General features: G+C 40.6%; 1 protein-coding gene across 3 annotated transcripts in view; it reads right to left on the minus strand.

Annotated features, from left to right (window-relative positions):
• Ctl1 (choline transporter-like protein 1) overlaps window positions 1-19,771 on the minus strand; it is a 290,689-nt gene that overhangs the window by 198,921 nt on the left and 71,997 nt on the right. For all 3 annotated transcript variants that reach the window (XM_067151040.2, XM_067151020.2, XM_067151031.2), the window contains exon 6: window positions 17,800-17,966. In XM_067151040.2, the coding sequence (XP_067007141.1) occupies window positions 17,800-17,966 (167 nt within the window). The remainder of the gene's footprint in view (window positions 1-17,799; window positions 17,967-19,771) is intronic.

Consider the following 19,771-nt stretch of genomic DNA (forward strand, 5'->3'; position numbering starts at 1 on the left):
TCGTCCTAGCTGCGCCAGATTGGATCTGCAACCTATGTTTCACAAACGCTTAGTGGAAGCGTAATAGACTTCACTAGAACCTACACATGGCGCTGTGGAAGTTACGATTTTTTAAAACTCCATTTCAGTTGAAAATCTCTATTTTAACAGGAAATGAATCACAGTTCAAAATACCAACTTTTAATTTTCATCCACTCTGTGAAAAGAGACCACCGGTGTTATAACTCCTCATACAGTAATTTAATGTATGTTTACATTTCAGCGATGTAAATTATTGAAAGTTCACGACTAATACAGCATTGCAACAAAACAACTTGCCACAATACATAAATTAATAAGCCTATAATGGTACAATGAAATGTGATCGTAGTTCTCAATCGCAAAAAAGATAAAAGGAACAAACAAACTTACTTCCTTACAGCAAACTTGGCAGAAGACTACCCCTCTATCCGTAGTGAAATTGGGATCCCCTGTTATCTACTGCCAGCCTGTAGGACAAAGAAGATTTTTATTTGGGCATTGCCGCAGACACACTTCGTTTTCGTTTTCTTCTTATTCTTCTTCTTATCCACAATAAATCACAACACGTTCTGAAGATAAAGCATACGCATACAACAGTTCGCATCATGAGGGAGGTATAGGGGATATGGGTTGTGCAACATAGTTTGACGTTGATTGGTTCTCACATATGTCTTAGGAGGTTGGAGGGGTTGTAGCCCTCGAGGTCAAATTGTTCCGTGTTTCTCCTGATGGAAATTTCCCAAGAACCATTTCTGGTGACTTCCAAAAATTCCCACTTTTTTCGTGGGGTAAACGAGGTATTGATAAATGAGAAGATAATTATGTCGAGCTCACCAGCTACACCAGAAGTAGCACAAGCTGTTCCATTTACAACAAATGTTCGAAATGGCTTCCCCCTGCATCAATGCAGGCATGGCATCATTCTGTCGTACCTGTTTGAATATCCCCGGTGTCGTTTGAAAAGGGACGTTAAACAACTTAAATTATTATTATTATTATTATTATTATTATTATTATTATTATTATTATTATTATTATTATTATTATTATTATATAATTCGCTGCAGCCATCAAGGACCACGCTAAGTCTTGTTGCATTTGACACTGAACTTGGCCTTCTTTAGAGCCCAAATTTCCCTCATTCTTTGTGAGTGGGCCTGCTTACGCTCCTCTGTCCAAAGGGCACCGTGTCTTCTCTTCGGTTGCTCGTCTCGATTTAGCCCGTTCGTCAATATTTTCTTGCGGAAGAGATCTCTGTTAAAGGCGTCTTCAGCTGAGATATGTAGCATTTGCAGGTCTTCTTTGGTATTTCTAAACCAGGGAACTGTGGTTTTGGGGTTTGAATCAAAAAAGTGAAAGATTTCTTTAGTTAACTTTCTTCTGTCCATTCTTTTCAGATGACCGGAAAATCGTGCCCATCTTTTTCTGATTGTGTCGGTAATTTTCTCTATTTTGCTGTAGACTTCCTTGTTGGATCTCTTTTGATGGATTCCATTTCTGTACTTCGATCCCAAGATTCCTCTCACAATTTTGCGTTCTCTTTTCTCCAGTTCTTCAAGGAGTCCTTTGTTGGCATTTAGAGATAGGGTTTCGGCTGCATATAGAACTACTGGCTTCAGAACTGTTTCATAGTGACGTATCTTGGTGTTTTGGGAAAGGCATTTTTTGTTGTAGATTGTGCGGGATGTTTGGTAGGCTATTTCCAGTTTGCTTACTCGCTCCTGAAGTGCTTCTTTGTCCAGTCCATTTTTCATGATGATCTCACCCAGGTATTTGAATTTGTCTACTCGGGGGATGTCCCTGTATTTTGTATGGAGTTTTGGTGGAGCCTCTTCGATGTTAGTCATTACTTCTGTTTTCTCAAACAATATCTGCAAACCAGTTTGTTCGGCAATTTCCTTTAAAATATCAACTTGAGCTCTAGCGGTTTCTATGTCGGTTGAGAGAACAGCAATATCATCGGCAAATGCTAAGCAGTCTGTTGCGATCCCCTTGGATTTGGTTCCTATTCTCAATGGACTGTAGTTGGTTTCCTGTAATCTCACCCGCCAGGTTCTGATGATCTTTTCAAGAACACAGTTGAAGAGTATCGGGGATAGCCCATCACCTTGTCGGACTCCTGTTTTGATGTCAAAGGAATGAGAGAGACATCCGTGGAACTTCACCTTGGATTTTGTATCGGTCAGGGTGGCTCTAATTAATGCCAGCAGTTTCAAATCAACTCCAAATTCATTTAAGATGTTTAGCAGGACTTCCCGGTCAATGGAGTTGTACGCTTTCTTAAAGTCCACAAAGACAGACACATACTGCTTGGACCTTAGTGTACAATATCTGATGATCATTTTGAGATTTTGGATCTGTTCAGCTGTTGAGCGGCTTTTTCTGAACCCTCCTTGGTATTCACCTATTTGATGTTCGACTTGTGCTTCCAAACGTTCCAGAATGGCAAGTGATAGAATTTTGTAAGTCACAGGTAGCAAAGATATTCCTCTGTAGTTGTTGATGTTCTTCATGCTGCCGTTTTTGTGTAATGGATGGATCAAAGCTATTTTCCAATCTTTGGGTAGGGTCTCCTTGTTCCAAATTTCTTCTATTTGCTTTTGCAAGATATCAAGTGATTCCTCTGGGGCATATTTCCATAGTTCTGCTACTACTGAGTCTTCCCCCGGCGCTTTGTTATTTTTGAGATGGGCAATGTGTCACTTGATTTCATCTCTGTCGGGTGGTCTGGAATCTGGGTACCTGAGTAAGGGTTCCTTGGTCTCAATGGCGCTTTGCGGTTTAGAGCAATTAAGTAAATTCTTGAAGTAATCTGCCAGAATGCTGCAATTTTCTTCATTTGACGTCGCCAGTGTGCCGTCCTTTCGCTCAATTCATAGAGATGGTGGTTTATAGCCAATGAGTTTGCATTTGAAGGTTCTGTAGTACTCTCTGCTTTCATTCTTCCTAAAGTATTGTTCTATCTTTTCAATGAGAGAATTTTCGTATTTACATTTCTCAGTTCTGAACACCCTAGCTGCTTGGGCACGTTGGGTTTTGTAGGTTTCCCAATCATTTTCTGATTTCGTAGAGTAGTACTGTTTCCACGCATTGAGTCTTTCTTGGAGGACTGTTTCGCAGGTACTATTCCACCAGGCATGCTTTTTGCTTCTCTTGATTTCTGCAACGTCTTTGGCGGCCTCAACAAGGAGACTTTTGGCGTTGTTAAAGTCACAGTCATTTGGTCTAGCCTTCTCTTGGAACTCCTCGACCCTTTGCCGAAGTTTATCATTGTCGAAGCGTGTGATCTGTTTGGTTGTCTTCCTTGTGTTTGCGGGAATTGGTTTGAATTTTATAAGAGACATATAATGATCTGAGGCCACATTGATGCTTTTCTTTACCTTGACATTCATAATCTCAGGGCTGTTTCTCCTGGAGATCGCAACATGATCAATTTGGAACTCTCCGAGAGCTTGGACGGGAGAACGCCAAGTCATTTGTTTTCTGGGTAGATGGCGAAAGTGGGTCAACATGACCTGCAGGTTGTGATTTTCGCAAATGGTCACCAGTCTTTTGCCGTTGGGATTGGTTCTTTTGTGAGCAGGGTAATTTCCTATAACTTTCTTGTACTTCTGTTCACGACCTAGTTGGGCATTGAAGTCACCCAAAAGAAGCTTGACATGGTGTTTGGGGATTTTGTTCAATTTTTCATCTAGTAGGTCCCAGAAATTATCAACTTCGTCTGGATCAGACTTGTTCTTATCGTTTGTAGGAGCATGTGCGTTAACCAGGGCATAGTTTTTGTTCGCGCATTTAATTGTGAGTATAGACAATCTGTCATTCACAGGTTCGAAATTTGCAACCGATTTAAGGATCTTGGTTCTAACAGCAAATGCGGTTCCAAGCATCACAGCTCCATTGAGGATTCCTCTTTGAGCTTTGCTCTTGAAAAATCGGTAGCCTTCGGATTCAAAAATCTCTTCATCTGGGTACCTTGTTTCCTGTAGGGCCACTACGGATATCTGATTTTCGTGAAGAGCTTTGGTGAGGGTTTTCAGCTTGCCAGTTTATGTAAGTGAATTTATGTTGAAAGTTGCTAGAAAGGTTTTAGATTTTGGCCTGAGTTTTTGACTCTTCGGGGTACACCGAGACGCTCCGACTCGTCTCTTGCATGATGTCGAGTCTCCCCCAGAATCCGAACGAGACTCGTGCGCCGTGGCGTTCACGACGAGGGATTTATCCGAAGATTTACCCTCTGGGGTATGTTTCTTGAAATGTTGTGCGATCATGCTTTTTGACTTGACTTTGCTTTGGACGGGTACCCATCCTTTTACAACTAGGGTTGTTAGCCCTAGAGGTTGCCTCAAGATGTTTTCTGGCTTTGGTCATTTACCAGTCTTCGCTGTAACCCTTTCAAGGGACTAGTTTTTTTTCACGGTGGTATTTTACTTCCCTACTACCCTCTGACTCTGCTGGCGGCAGAGCCAGCGAGCTTCCCTAATTCCAATGGGACGCGCCCGATGGAGGTAACCGGTAAATCCCCACACGGATATTATTATTATTATTATTATTATTATTATTATTATTATTATTATTATTATTATTATTATTATTATTATTATTATTATTAACACCTCCGAGCTGAAACCCAACGGTGCGTTTGTGTTTTATGCTGATTTCTCAGCATGGTTCTCAAGCTGTTCTTAAGTCAGGTGCAGATTTAGCAGCAATATCGCGCAAAGCCCATTTTGTAACTGGTACTTCAGCGGCTACATAAACACTGTTAAAGGGAGGAAAGTAAATCAAATGACAAGGTACCAAAACACTATACACACCGTAATCATGTAATGAACTGTGGTGAAAACAGCAGAAGTAAATATCAGTGAGGGCAACTTGACGGTAACAAACAAGGAACGTGGGCCGTAACTGGGAACCTACCAGGAGCATGGATATGTCTAGGTTGCGGTTCGGAAAAATTAACAGTGATCTTTGATTTTCAAAATATTATTTAGAAAATGGACTTTACAAAATAAATGAAATACAAACAGTTCCAGTCAATGTGGAAAATGCCAACACACCTTTTGTAAGATACAGATACATGTTCTTAGAGGCACATAAGTTATATATTCTTTGACGAGAGCTTCCTACAGGTTCAAAGAGTTAAGCAAGTACATCTCAGTACAAATCAACTTCCACAAATACAATATTGAAGGTAAGAGGAAGCACAAAATACTATTATGTGAAATCAAAACAAGCTTTTCACATCTGATCAAAAGAGTGGCGATTAGGACAAACTGCTGTGATACACCAACGAAAATTAAATGGAACTTAAAACGCACAGAAAGCAACAGCACTTACCCCATGGCTGCCCATGCTGGTACCAAGGAGACGTTCACGACGTCAAAAACTTCGGCAGGCTCCGCAGGCCAAGACCAAGACGGCTCAGAGACTTACGACCTCAGACCTCTCACGAAATGCTGCCTAGCCCCTTTTAAAGGGGACCCTGGCCTTGGAGTAGCCAATCAGAACACAGGAGCTTGCTCGGATTGACCAATCACAACACTTACTTTAGTCGCGATGTTTAAAAACTTTCTCGAATACATATGATCGGGAATCTTCCAATTCCAGAATAGTCAGAACATACTTTCTAGAATACATAACTAACAAAGGCTAACACACCCTGTTAAAAATTTCATGTCACAACTTCTGGACAGTTCCAGTAAATATAGAAATGAAATCTACTAGTTACAAATACCATATATTACCAAAATATTTACACTGTACAGGTTAGGTAGTTACATGGGAATACAAATAAAACATTCTATCACCACACTTCAGATCATACAGTAAGTACTACTAAACAAGGTTTACAAATAAAATCTTCTATAACACTTTCCTCTTCCAATATATTCTACACCTGTGTCACATTTGAATTCAACCGCGAAGTGATCTGATTGGCTAACTTCAGCAGCTGATAAAATTAGAATGGTGCAAGATATTGAATTATTTCTTTCAAATTATTTATCATGACCAACCCTCTAACGCTGATATAATTGGTTCATGTTGTTTCCGACCACCTTGTGTGAGGCGCAGTCAAATAAAAAACCAAATTCCCGCCATAATGAACATTCCGCACGAAAGGTGGCAACACGCTTGTTACCTATACATACTGCCATCGCTGTGGTAGGAGAACTGCGTCGTGACAACTCACAGGTACATGCAGTTGTTGGGTTATGTCTTCGTTGATGCATGGAATGGTCTAATGTGCTCGTCCAGCTGTAGAAATGGAGGCAAGCGAAGAATAGCAGAGAAGTGTGGTTTGTTTTCTGGTGGCTGAGGTGGTGGTGGTGATAATTGCTTTAACACATGGGTGACGGGCCCCGAGAAATCTCGTAGTACGCTCGCCAGCGGTAGGTGACGGGCCCCGAGAAATCTCGGTTTTATTCACGACATTGTTTTTGGTCTTCCTGCGACATCTCTTGACCATATCTTGAACTATTTCGGACGTGCACATTGAGTAGAATAAATCGTAGATGTATATCTGCCATTTTTCTTTTATTCACGGCCTCTTTTATTCTTTGATTTAGTTTTGAAACGTCGACTTTCTTTCTGTCGGTTCAGTCAATGACAAGATGGAGTGCCCACGGAATACGGTGTTAGCTGACGACGGTATTTTAGAAGAATTATATGCCGATGATCGTTCAAATGGAAATAGTCTAATGAATTCGTGGAAACTGAATGTGAGAGTGATAGCGGAAGTGATATTCAAGCCTCTACAGGCCATAATTTACCTAGTGCACTTATTTATTCAAGTGATTCTGACGACAACGATGTAATGAATGATGTGTTAGGAATTGACGCTGAATATGGTTTTGTAAAGGCAGATCCACTATTACTAGGGGCATTGAAGAGTACCCATACCAACTTTAAAGATAAAATATTGAATGGTTTAATATTTATTTACGTTTCTATAATCAAGTGCACCCTAGTATGCTTAGTAGAAAAATGTCCGGTCCACAGGGTATGTGACAAGCTCAAGCATCCGGTCAGCAATGTGTTAAGAGTAAGTACAACCATTAATCAAAGAAAAAAATTGAAGGGATCCGACGCTTCAGAAAATGAAGGTATCAGCCAAAGAAAGACTAGAACCACTAAGGGCATGAAAATGAAAGACTCCCTAGGCCTCGAGTGCTCTAATACTGTCAGGGTCAGAAAAGAACAAGAATTGACTGAGGGAGGTTGGAGAGGATAGATGAAAGTGAGGAGCCTGGCACAAGTAAGTAGAAACAATGCCAAGACTCAGCTAAGAGCCCCGTGGTCGCCAAACCCCGCTCCCAAGTTGAGAGCACCTAGGGCCCCTTTTAGTCGCCTCTTACGACAGGCAGGAGATGCCATGGGTGTTATTTTACTGCCCCCCACCCACAGGGGCTGAGAGGGCTGGAGTTTGCGAAACTCATCATCGCATGTCTGCTGTGTATGGCGAACACTGCGCATCCATGACGAGTGTGCATGAGTAGCACAAGAGATTCCGAGAAGGGCGCACATCACTGCAAGATGATGACAGAATGGCGTCATGTCTCGAATTATCTGCAGCGGTACCATGAGGAAGTGCAAGAGTGGGTGTGGTTGTGGATCTGTCAGCGACCTACCTCTTTCTACAAAACTGTCTCCCAGTGCACAGTGGGCCAGGAATCATATCTAGCTGGACAAAAGTCGTTTTTATCCGGAATGCTTTATGTTTGACATTTTATTGTTAGACATGTACTGGAACTGTTATATATACTACATATACTACATACTCCTTTGATTCGAAAATAGTCTTGGTTTTATAGTAACATAATATCTCACTGTTCCTAGCAATCATCCTCGTCATCGTCATCATTATCGGCAATCTCAATGTCATCATCCTCTTCGTCCGCAGCACACAAGGTTTGAGTTCCGCCGAAAATTGTCAGTTCCCGTAGCAACTGTTGCAACTTCAAATGGCAAACCCTTGTTCTTCTTATGCAAGAAAGGAGAAGCACTTGTTATTCTTGAGTCAGAACTTAATAAAAGCCTGTTATACACATATTGAGTGCTGCATTCTCGAGACGATTTTCTTACATGACCTCCCTGTATTGAGTAATGTGCTAATGTGCTCATTCCTTGCCCCCTGCGCTTCTTCACTCAGCATACCCATTGACAGGATGGCCGATTCACTTATACTTCCTCCATGTATAAGGATCTTGTGCACGGTAGATGGAAGGAAATACCACGGATATAACTCAAGATACAGATGTGTCAGGTCTGCAGTAAAATTATCAAATTTATCAACATCAAGAGGAAGTCCAGTTGATATGGCATGCAGAATCACAGCAAATCTCTTCATTATTTCTTCACTGATTCCGGTAATTCTAGCCGATTTGACTGAGTCACGAAAGAATCTTCGAGCTGTCTCTAATGGAGGTTAGGTTTTTGACATGTTTTGGTCTCCTGGTAAGTTTCTGAACAAATTTCCTAGGTTTAGCTTTTGTAGGGATTGAACAGAATTCTTTCCAACATTCCAACATTTCCAATTTTATTTTCAGGATCAAGTTTTTGTATGCCTCTTTGAGTGCTAGATAAATGTTGTGATATCTCTGATGTAGGACTGGGCAGCGGCTTCATTTATGTCACCTATCACAGGCCAGTACACGTTTTCGCATAACTGTCAGTTCTTACTCCACCAGAAGTTCTTACATGGTTGTAAGAAATTTTTGGTAGATTTGCTTCTGCCAGTTTGTTTATGGCATCAGTTACATTCTCTATTATATCATCTAATTCCGCGGCAATCTTGCAGGCAGCTATTTCTTCTGCTATCCTTCTGCTATCTTTTAGCAGCCTGTTGGAAGCAAGACCATTTGACATTTCTTGTTCTGTAGATCCTGGCTGAGTAACTATTAGCATTTATTGACGGTATTTCTGTAGTTGATTTTAAGGTCGTCATAATTAGGGAGTGGTCGGAAAGTGTTGGTACATCACTTACGTCCCAATTAAAGATGAGAGGAAGAAGTGCTAGACTGAATATACTTACATCTAAATAACTCAGCGAGTTGGTGTGTCTGTAAGTCAGTCAGTATTGTTTAGTATTGTTAAATTTGTCACAGGTGAACAATATAGTGGAAGTAGGAAGTGTTTTTGAAGACTTTATTTGTAAAGTATGATAATTATAATGTTTTAGTAGTGCTGCAGACCATGTTATCAGTAAGTTGGGCCCCAGATTTCGAGGTCCCTGCACCATCTTAAGGTTCCTTAGCCCGATAACATTATTGGTGAGCGATCCCGAAGGGAAAAGGATCAGCAGAGTCCACCTCTCCCAGATCAAAGTACCTTAAGTCTGGTCTTCTTCTTCTTCTTCTTCTTCGTTTTGCCTCATGACTGAGGTGTCGTGATTATCATAATATTCAGCACTCTAGCCGATGAACCATACTCCGCCATTCTTCCCTACCTAAAGCTTTCAATGTGGTTACTCTGAGAGAACACTGTAGGGGACCGTTCACCATGTCAATCCATCACGTTGGTATTCGTCCTCGTTGTCTGGTTCCCTGGATTTTGCCCTCAACAATCAGCTTTTGAAGACTACCATCTCGGCGCATTATATGTCCAAAGTAGCGTACAATCCGCTGAGAGACCTTACACGATAGACGAACTTTTTTCTGAAGTTGGTTCAGGATTGATGTGTTCGTGCGATGAGCTGTCCAAGGAATCCTTAACATTTTCCTCCAGCACCACATTTCAAAGCTTTCTATCCGTTCACGATCCCGTTTGAGGATGGTCCACGTCTCCGCGCCATACAAGAAGACTGAGAAGACTAGAGATTCAACAAGCTTCTTTTTTGTCTTAATAGTGATGTTGTTATCTTTCCAGATCTGGTAGGGAAGGGTAAATACCATGGTTGGTGGCCATGTAGATTTAGTTGTAAGTTATTTGTAAGAATTTAGTTATAAAATAATTTTATTGTAAGGTATTTATAAGGTTTTAGTTATAAGATAATAATAAGTTTGGTTGTAAGTTAGTTGTAAGTAATTGTGAAGGTGAATACTTTAGGTATCCTCTAGTGTAATGGATTTAGTATTATAAGTTAGGTAGGTTGTAGTTTAGGGTCACTCCTTGGAATTTATTCCCCTCACTTTCAGGTTTAGGGTAAACTCCTATAGTTTCCTTTCAGCCCCACCATAATCTTGTCAGATGTATTATAGATAGCAGTGTTGCAATGCTTACCCCGGGGCTAGTGCCCTAATATCCCTGGTGTGCGAGGGAGAGTCCCTACTGCATACTTATTAAGCCACCCTTTGGGTGACTGCGCAAGAGCTTTGAGCCCAGCAGCATACTTTCCTTAAGTATTCCCCTGTCTGCTGCAGTTTGTTTGTGTTACAGTGGCTGCAGTGACCAGCTTCTTCGGACAGCAACCTGAAGTGCCAAGTTGGGAGGCATACTCTGTGCCTTGGGCGCTACCATGCCACACCACGATCCTGTGACAAACGTCCTAATGGAGGCAGTCGGACTGGACGGTGTCTCGCCCTGCTGCTTATCTGGTGCAAGATACCACTGGACTGCAATTACATGGCTACCTGGATCGGAATGAAATTGAATGGAGGCTGGCGGCAAACGGCCGTGTCGGCAGCCGCATCATCAGTGAGAACCTGTGGCCTAGCTGTGCTGTATCTGGTGTGGAAAAGTGGTGCAAAATACTTAGTCCATAACTCGCCCAATAGGAGGCTTTGAACACTGTTTGGCAACAAAGTGAGAAGTTCCTGGCTGAATAACATTTGGCAGAAAGAAAGTGTGTACATCCTTTGGTGGACAGAGTACAAATTGTCTAAACAATTGTAAAAGGTTCAGAAGGCATTTTGAAGATGTAATGTGACTATCCATGCAGATTTTGTGATATTTATTGAATAGGTGGATCTATGAACACCTTTATTATTTTTGAAAATTATTGATGAATCGTAAAATCTTGGCTACTAAAAGGACCTGTGGTGTGCTGACAGTTTGTTTTGTTTGTTATCAGAAAGACTACTTCAAGAAATCGTGTGTGTTAGAATAATGTATGTTTACTATCTGCACTGTGTAAGAACATTTTATCGCCTTTTCCCCAGGGAAACTATGTTAATGGTCGAGCGTGGCTCAACTTTCGGGGGGAGGAAGATGTCACAGGTGAACAATATAGTGGAAGTGGGAAGTGTTTTTGAAGACTTTATTTGTAAAGTATGATATAATGTTTTATTTGTAATGACCTAACCTGTACTGTGTAATATTTGTAACATATTATGTATTTGTAAATAGTAGTATTCAATTCTATATTTACTGGAAGTATCCAGAAACTTTTGTTATGTAAATTGTTGAACAGGGTGTGTTGCCTTTTGTGGGTTATGTGTTCTAGAAGGAATTTTCTAACTATTCTGGAAATGGAAGATTTGCAAACGTGTGTATTCGAGAATGTTAGTTAAAGTTCGCGACGGGAGTAGGAATTGTGATTGGTGAAACTAGGAGGGGATGGGCGGACTCATGCATTCTGATTGGCTACTCCTAGGCCAGGGTTTTCTATATATAGTGAGCGAGTCAGCGTTCATGAGAATTCGGTCTTGTCTTGGCCTGATCTGCCTTTAGTCTGTGTTGGTCTGCGTCATGTGCAACGCCTCGCTTTCGGGATGGCGCACCTTCGGGTAAGCACTCTTGAATTCCGTCCGGCTAAAATTTCCGTAATGTTTGGTTGCAATTTCGTATAGGAGTCTGCTCTAGCCTAACCTAGATTCGCCAAATTAATTATTTACGACGCCTTAGCTTTTCTGCTGGGGTTCCCGGTTTGTTTTCGAGGCTTTCCCATTTCTTATTTCACTAAATATGTACATTGTAATTTAATACATTTACCTTGGGGTTTGCCTCTGGTAGTTCAGTGTCTCTTGATGTACGCTAGAGTTTAGAAGAGTACATTCACTTTCACTATAAATTGTAATTGCTTTTACGTTGCTTTTGACCTACTAAATTGCATTGTACAACTCCTTTGGTAACTAGATTTATAGTGATTTGAAATTTTAAATCTACAGAAAGGTATTATCAAAGAACCTCTAAGTTATGTACATCACAGAAATTATAGTTCGTATGTTGCAACTTTGGTGGATTTCGTTTCGAAATGTATTTGTAAAATTTTCACTTGTAGGTAAATAATATTTTTCAAATTTAAGGATCACGGCGAATTATTTCGGAATCTGCAACTTAAGCCATATCCATGCCCTCAGTAGGTCGTACTCCCTTCCATTTTCCTGGTTCATTGTCCACTAGTTGGCCCTACTGATATTTCGTATTATGTTGTTGTTGGCAGAGATCCGCGTAGGCCAGCTGATGTTTCTTTGAGTGTATAGTGTTTTCTGATAGTGTGCAGTTGCTGTTACTTTCCTCCTTTATTGTGTTTAGTACTTGTTTTGTGTAACCACCGTAGTAAAGGTTACAAAATTAGAGGATTTGCAAAAGTTGTAAAGGTGTGCGCCTCGTGCATCCTCTACGGGACTGTTCCAAGTCCCATGTTTAGGATTGAAGTCCTCCGTGATTAGAAATGGTTTCCCTTTTAACTCATCACATATCTGTTGACAACTGTTCGGATACATGTCAATATCTTGTTTGAGTCAAAGTACACATTTCAGGTGTAGAGGTCCTGTTGGTTAAACGTGGTGCATATAACAACCCTGTCAGCAGTGCAGTATTGTAAGAGTAAGATGATGTTTTTCAATTTTGTTACGATTGCAGCTCAAATCCGTTTCTCAGGTGTGTTCGTTTTCAGTATGTGGATATAGAACTCTTGTCCAAAACCTAAAACTCTATTGTTTCTAACATTTGGTTCTTGAACACACAAAATTGTTCTTCCATTATGCTCGGAATTTAAAATGAGTTCTTGGGTAGGCACAACTGTTTTGTGTAAATTTTCTTGATAGACTTGGAGCTCAGCCATAGTTAATATCAGATTTTATGATACTGAATATTTTCTGGTATATTTAATACGTATCAGGGTGCCGAGAATTTAGTTCTTGTTTTGAAATGTACAGTTAAAGCACTCAGTCTTCATTCTGAGGCAGTCATGAAAGTTGTGAGCATCTGAGCAATATGAACAGCACTGTTCCTTATTACAATTTGTAGAGAAATGTCCGTAGCCCACGCAGTTGTAGCAGCGAATCATGGAAACATGTTCACTGAAGTTGCATCTCATGTATCCTAAGTAGAACTTCTCGCAATTCTGTAGTGCCTGGTAGATTGCAGGACTGACTTCAACTATAGGTAGTTTGTCCTGCCATCTCGTGACGTCCTCATGAAACATAGTGCTATGTCATTGGGATGGACGGAGAGTGCATGCTTGATTACTGAATTCTGTTCCACTATGGAGGGAGCTACTTTGTACTCTGAGAAGCTGATCTCATTTCCATGGATAATAATTTGCAGATTCTTTTCGCATGGTATTCTCGTCGTCAGGTGGGGATTATTTGTCTCAACTGGGCTCACTATTGTCTTGAATTCGTTTTCATTTCTTAACTCAAGCTCTACCTTCTTGTTCAATATTTTCTTGATTTAGTTTACCCCTACTGTAACTGAATTTGCCTTGGTAGAAGACCGTAATAATCTCACCGTCTGTTCAGAATCCTTCACTTCATTGGAATTCTTTGGAGATAAATGACCACATGTTTGGTTGATACTGCTGTGGTGAAGTTATTTAGCCTCGACTGCACTATCTCTGAGTAAGTTGTTTGTTGTTTACCTGACTGTGTTGTGTCGGCTAGCCTTGTAATCTCCTCTCTGAAGGTGTCCAGAGTCTTTTTTATCACTGCTACAGATGCTAACACTTCTTCGCACCAACCTCTATTCGTGCATTTGTCTGACTTTAAAACATTGTTAATAAAGTTCACTTTGTTTTCTGCACACTGATACAGTTCATTTACATTCACCAGTATCTTGTCTTACACTTGGGGAGTATTAGATACACTTGCCGAGAGAATTTGCCATAAATTTCTGCAAAGTAGGAGAATTGTTGAACCTATATTTTAGTCTGGTATTGCACTACAAGGTAGGTGGAACATTTTCATCTGACATAGGAAAAGGTTCAACAAATAAATCAGGAGTAAGTTTGAACCTTGCAAAGTCAATAAGCTAGTTGAAAATTCCCTTTTGGCGTAGGGATGTGGCTATCCCATCACCCAGTGGAAAACCACTGCAGTCAACCATCCGAGTATTGGCGGGAAAACCATAGCTATTGGGGGATATGGAGGAAATGCCTACTCCCAGCCCTAACCAACCAGGGTGAACATTATTCTGGCAGAAGGCATAAAATGCCCTCTGGGGCTTATTACCGCAGTTGTAATAACGCTACTGATACTGTGGTAACCCACCTTAATACTTCAGCTTGTGAAGTAACCATGGAGCACATGATAATCACTACTTTACCCCAGATCAATATATGAAGAACCTGAGAGTGGAGAGTAAATGGGAAAACTTAAAGGACAAGGTTAGAGAAGAATCCAAATGACTGGCCACTAATAACAAGAGAAGGAAGCATGAGTGGTGGACAGAAGAACGTGAAGAGGCAATAGAGTACAGGAAGAAGATGTGGATAAGGTGGTAGACTACCAAGAATGAAGAGGACCTGTCAACATTCAAGACATCGAGAAGGATGGCTGCCAAGACGATCAGGAATGCCAGAAGGAAAAGGTGGAATGAGAGGCTGGAAGAAGCTGATCATGTGTTGAAGAAAAACAAATCACAATCCTTCTTTAAGAAGATGAAGAGCAGGATAAAGGGTTATGAGGCGAAAAAAACCTTTTGTTAAAGGACAAAATGGCAAGTGGAAAATAGGTGAAAAAGACGTGTGCAAGGAAATAGCAAGATATTTCAAAGAACTAACACAGAAGCACCCACAGGGAGTATGACACTACAGTACAGCAGAGAGATCAAGCACGGATGAGCACCCACCAGAACAGAAGTTGTGAAGGCAATCAAGGATCTCAAGAACAAGAAAGCAGCAGGTAATGGTATATGTGCCGAGGAGATCAAATGGGGTGGTAATAGAAGAAAGCATGAATAGAATAATAATAGACATCTGGATAAATAAGAAGATACCTAGCGACTGAAAAGAAGCCATAATTACACCAGTACATAAGAAAGAAGACAAAAAAGAGTACTGGATAACTACAGAGGTATCTCACTGCTAAACACTGGGAAAAAGATACTCTTGAGATTATTGCTGAATAGAGTGATAGAGTGGAAGCACAGCTTGAATTGACCATAGGAGAATACCAGGGTGGTTTACGGAAAGGGAGAAACTGTGTAGAACAGATCTTTGGACTCAGAAAATCATAGAACACAGACACAAGAAAGGAAAGGGCACAATAGTGACATTTGTGACGCGACAGACAGGAACAAACTACTGAACATCCCATGCAACAGAGGATTGGATTCTACAACACATGCATTGGTGGGGGAAACATTGGAGGCTACAACTGCTAGAGTAATATATCGGAGTATGTTGTCAGACAGCTTTCAAATTAAGACAGGGGTCCTACAAGGGGACGGTATGTCGCCAATATTATTTCACCTAGTTTTGGATGAAGTGGTGAAGCAATGGAGACAGTTGAATAGAACCATGGGAATTGAAGGTGTACATACTGGATATAAGATCAAACACAATGTCATAGTGGATTGCCTTGCCTTCACTGATGTTATGGTATTGTTACATGAGAAGGAAGAAGACGCAAAGCTAGCATTAGCAAATCTAGCCGAGAATGCAGCAAAGGTTGGTCTAAAAATAGCCTACAACAAGACAAAGGTACTGAATATGAAGACCGATTGGAATGTAAAAGGCCAAGTGGTAGAGAGAATCAACAGCATCCGGTACCTAGGTGAGAACATCACAGATAAAGTACAAAGCAACAAAAGTACCACAGACAGAGCTCAAATGCTGCTGAAATTACGATATGCAGCCATGACTACATATGGAAAGAAGAACCTTTCGAGGAATGCCAAACTACTACAATATATGATAACCATCAGGAATGCTGCATTATATGCAACTGAAATGCTGAAATTGGGCAAGAGAGCATGCATACAATTGGAGAAGGAGGAAAAAAAAATCTTGAGACATATATGGGGCACCAAAAAGCAAGGTGAAATCTGGGTACACAGATCAAGGCAGAAACTGTATGAGAGTATAGAACCAATCTCAAGTGTGATAAGGAAGAGAAGGTTAGGATTTGTTGGACATCTCATGAGGATGGACGACAGTAGGATGACAAAGAAGATATGGAATGCAACCTGATTAACTGGAAATAAGTAGAGTCGGAGAAAATGAAGAGACTATTGGCATAAAGGAAAAATATCCACTGATGACAGTACAGGATAGGTCCAAATACAGAAAGCTCGTGGAAGGTCACAGATGGACGGACACCAGAATCCAGATTCAGATCACAGAAGCAGAGAGAATGAAGAGGTATTGGGAAGAAAGAAGATGTGCTGAACAAGTCACTCGTGATCCTCAGGGGCCGTAATGAACTGAATAGAATAGAAAATTCCCCTTTTAAAGGTCAAATAATTATCACCATACTCATCATCACTTTCCAGTATTTTTTACTATAATGGCATTCCCAGGAATGTTTCTTTGAATTTAAAATAGTGAGGCCACACAGAAAAGATGATTCACGTCCCATATCTCTTTGAAGATCAATGACTCTTCCCTTCTCCATTTCTTTGCAAGACTCACCATAGTTGAAATGCTATCATCGACCATACATTTTTCACTCTATTACAAGCGCTGAGTAAATGCGAGGTAAGGAAGTGTGAGGTACGGAAGTGAGAGGCAGAGAGAGTTAGACAAACCTGTGAAAACACCTGTGCATAAGTGCACTGGCTGCGGCACACTATTGCGCCAGAAGTGCTGTTTGGGTATCTCTGTCATACGGTCTGACACCATGGTTAGCAGTTCGAGTCCCATTGATGGAAAAAAAACCATTCACCATCAAAATGTTGGCCAGCAAGGAAGGAGAGGTGGTATACAACTCCAAATACCTATACTGGGTGCCAAAAGCCTGGGTTCAATCTCTGCAGTGTTCAAAAGGACTGAGGTCATGTAAAGCTGCTGATGGTGATTTGTCCATCAGATGGCAACATTAAGCCTTGAGGAGACCCCTTGTTGTTAAGAGTAGGCTATGTGCCAACACCAGGTTTCACACCCCCCCCCCCCCCTTTACCTTATCACCACCACCACCACATCAAGATGCACATGTTGTCCATGGGCATCAACTAAAATACCTGCACCATGCCTCTTTAGAGGCACATCATCATCATCATCATCATCATCATCATCATCCATCATCATCATCACCCCAACACCGAAGTCGGAGGTTACCTACAGCTTCATCCATTGTGTTCATTCTTAACCGCGTTTCCTTCCTACATGTGAGTACCCTCCTGTGACTGTTCCCACCTGTTTGCTCCAGCAATCATTCACGCTACTTTCATGTCTGTTACATTCAGTCGATGAGTAAAGATGCCTTCACTGTTGTTTGACAATGTCGGACTGAAAACAGAGCAATGTAAAGATAATTTTGTCTGAAAGCTCATTTCTTTCTTACAGAATGCTTTTGATCACAACTGTGAGCTTATTGTATTAGCTTTGGTACACCTTAATGGGATTTAACTTACTATACTATGATGCAGGGAGAATACAGATCGTAAATTTCTGTTTTATATTACGTTTGACATTCTATCCTCAAAATTATATACATAAAATTCAAATTCTATACATACCGAATGCAAGAAAGGAAAGTGCTAGGATTTCTTTCCATGCAGCATATAAATCTGCTAATACTTGTTCAACAGCATCCCAACTGTTGAGCATAGCATACAGACTGGTAACAATCTGGGCAGCTACATCTTTTACAGGACGGGGAATGCATCGATTGAGGACTGGTTCACTGAAACACACATTCATAAATTCATCACAAATGTATACATATTTTAATATGCTGAAACTTAATTTAAGACATCTGTAATGGAGAAGGGGCTCGATTTATCCCTAATAATCTTATTTGATTTACGCCCTAGTAACTACTTTTATGGTTACAATTAATTAAAAAATATATTGTGGTTCCACCTATTCAATACAAGAAAACTTAATAATGCAAGGTTACATTATAAGTCAATCACAATTGGGACCAGTTTTGACCTCTAGTCAGGGTCATCTTCAGCATGTCGTTCAAAAGCTGCAAGGTAAAAATTCACTGGCAAATAACAAGAGTGCATAGAAAACATACTCTTTTTCATATGATGAAAGTTCAAAAATGTATAAGAAAGATGCACTGGGTATTCAAAGATCTTTTAAATTTTTCAAAAGGTGTAAGGAAAAAAAAAATCGCTAGCAAATAAAAGACGTAGAAAATGTGACATAAATATGGCAAAATGGTATTTATTTGGGCATATTTGCTCGTGTTCTGGCACTTTGTTTCCCCATCCTAATCATCCATTGTTTGGAACTGCTGTTAATTGGTGTGACCGACAATCTCTCTATATATAAAACTGTTATCTACAATTATTACGAGCTGAGATCATTCTATTAGCTCAATAAGTGGATCTATGCTGCACGCATGCGCGTAGCTTGTTTTCTGAACTGCGAGCTTCCGGCTTGCCAAGGATTTGTCTTGCAGCCGGGCTCCAAGATGGTTGGATCAAGTCATGTTCGTTGGAAGAGATATTGGATAGCCAACGGAATGGAACTAAATACCCCGGGTTGAAAATGCTACAAGTCTACGACTATGTCTTAATATTTCTTTTAAATTGTGGTGTGCTCCAAGTTAATATTAATTTTATATTTTAGTAATATTATTGGGGAGCCTCTGTGGCTCAGACGGCAGCGCATCGGTCTCTCACCGCTGGATACCGTGGTTCAAATCCCGGTCACTCCATGTGAGATTTGTGCTGGACAAAGCGGAGGCGGGACAAGTTTTTCTCCGGGTACTCCGGTTTTCCCTGTCATCTTTCATTCCAGCAACACTCTCCATTATCATTTCATAGCATTTATCATTCATTAATAAATCACCTTGGGAGTGGCGACCCCATTGTAATAACAGCCTATATAAGTTTCATTCATTACATCCCTGACCCGGTCAATGACTGGAAAACAGGTTGTAGGTTTTCATTTTCATTTTCAGTAATATTATTGATGTGAGAGTTAACCGCTGCCTGCTCGGCAGGCGAGCTTTCTACCACTGAAATTCTAACTCTGTCATAAGTGTTGTGCCATTGGATTACACTAAATTGGATATGGAACCATCGATATGTAAGTAAATATCCCTTCAAACAATTTTTGGAAGCTCATCTACTGATGATATAGATGTTGATTCCCGTAGGGAACATGAAATATTTCTCCTGAATGAGTAAATTTATAATACCAATATAATGGACAGTTATTGGACATTATAAATTTTCCAGCTAACTCATTCTTGGTGTGCTAACTACCAACTGATGAGCCCAACTTAGCACACGAGGGCAAAACGCAGGCAACCAAGAACGAGTTAACTGGAAAATTTATAATGTCCAATAACGGACCACTATATTGGTATTAGCTCATCTACTGCCATGAATTATTTGGAGATGGCATTATCTACAGCCGTCGTTATGGAACTTTCGGTAACATTGTCAAGATTGTTAACAAGCCAACTGTGTTATTGTAATTAAATATTAGGCCTATCTGGTGTTTTCGGCAATATTGTCCAGATCTGAT

The sequence above is a fragment of the Anabrus simplex genome, chromosome 1 (assembly GCF_040414725.1).
Source record: "Anabrus simplex isolate iqAnaSimp1 chromosome 1, ASM4041472v1, whole genome shotgun sequence".
Classification (NCBI taxonomy): domain Eukaryota; kingdom Metazoa; phylum Arthropoda; class Insecta; order Orthoptera; family Tettigoniidae; genus Anabrus; species Anabrus simplex.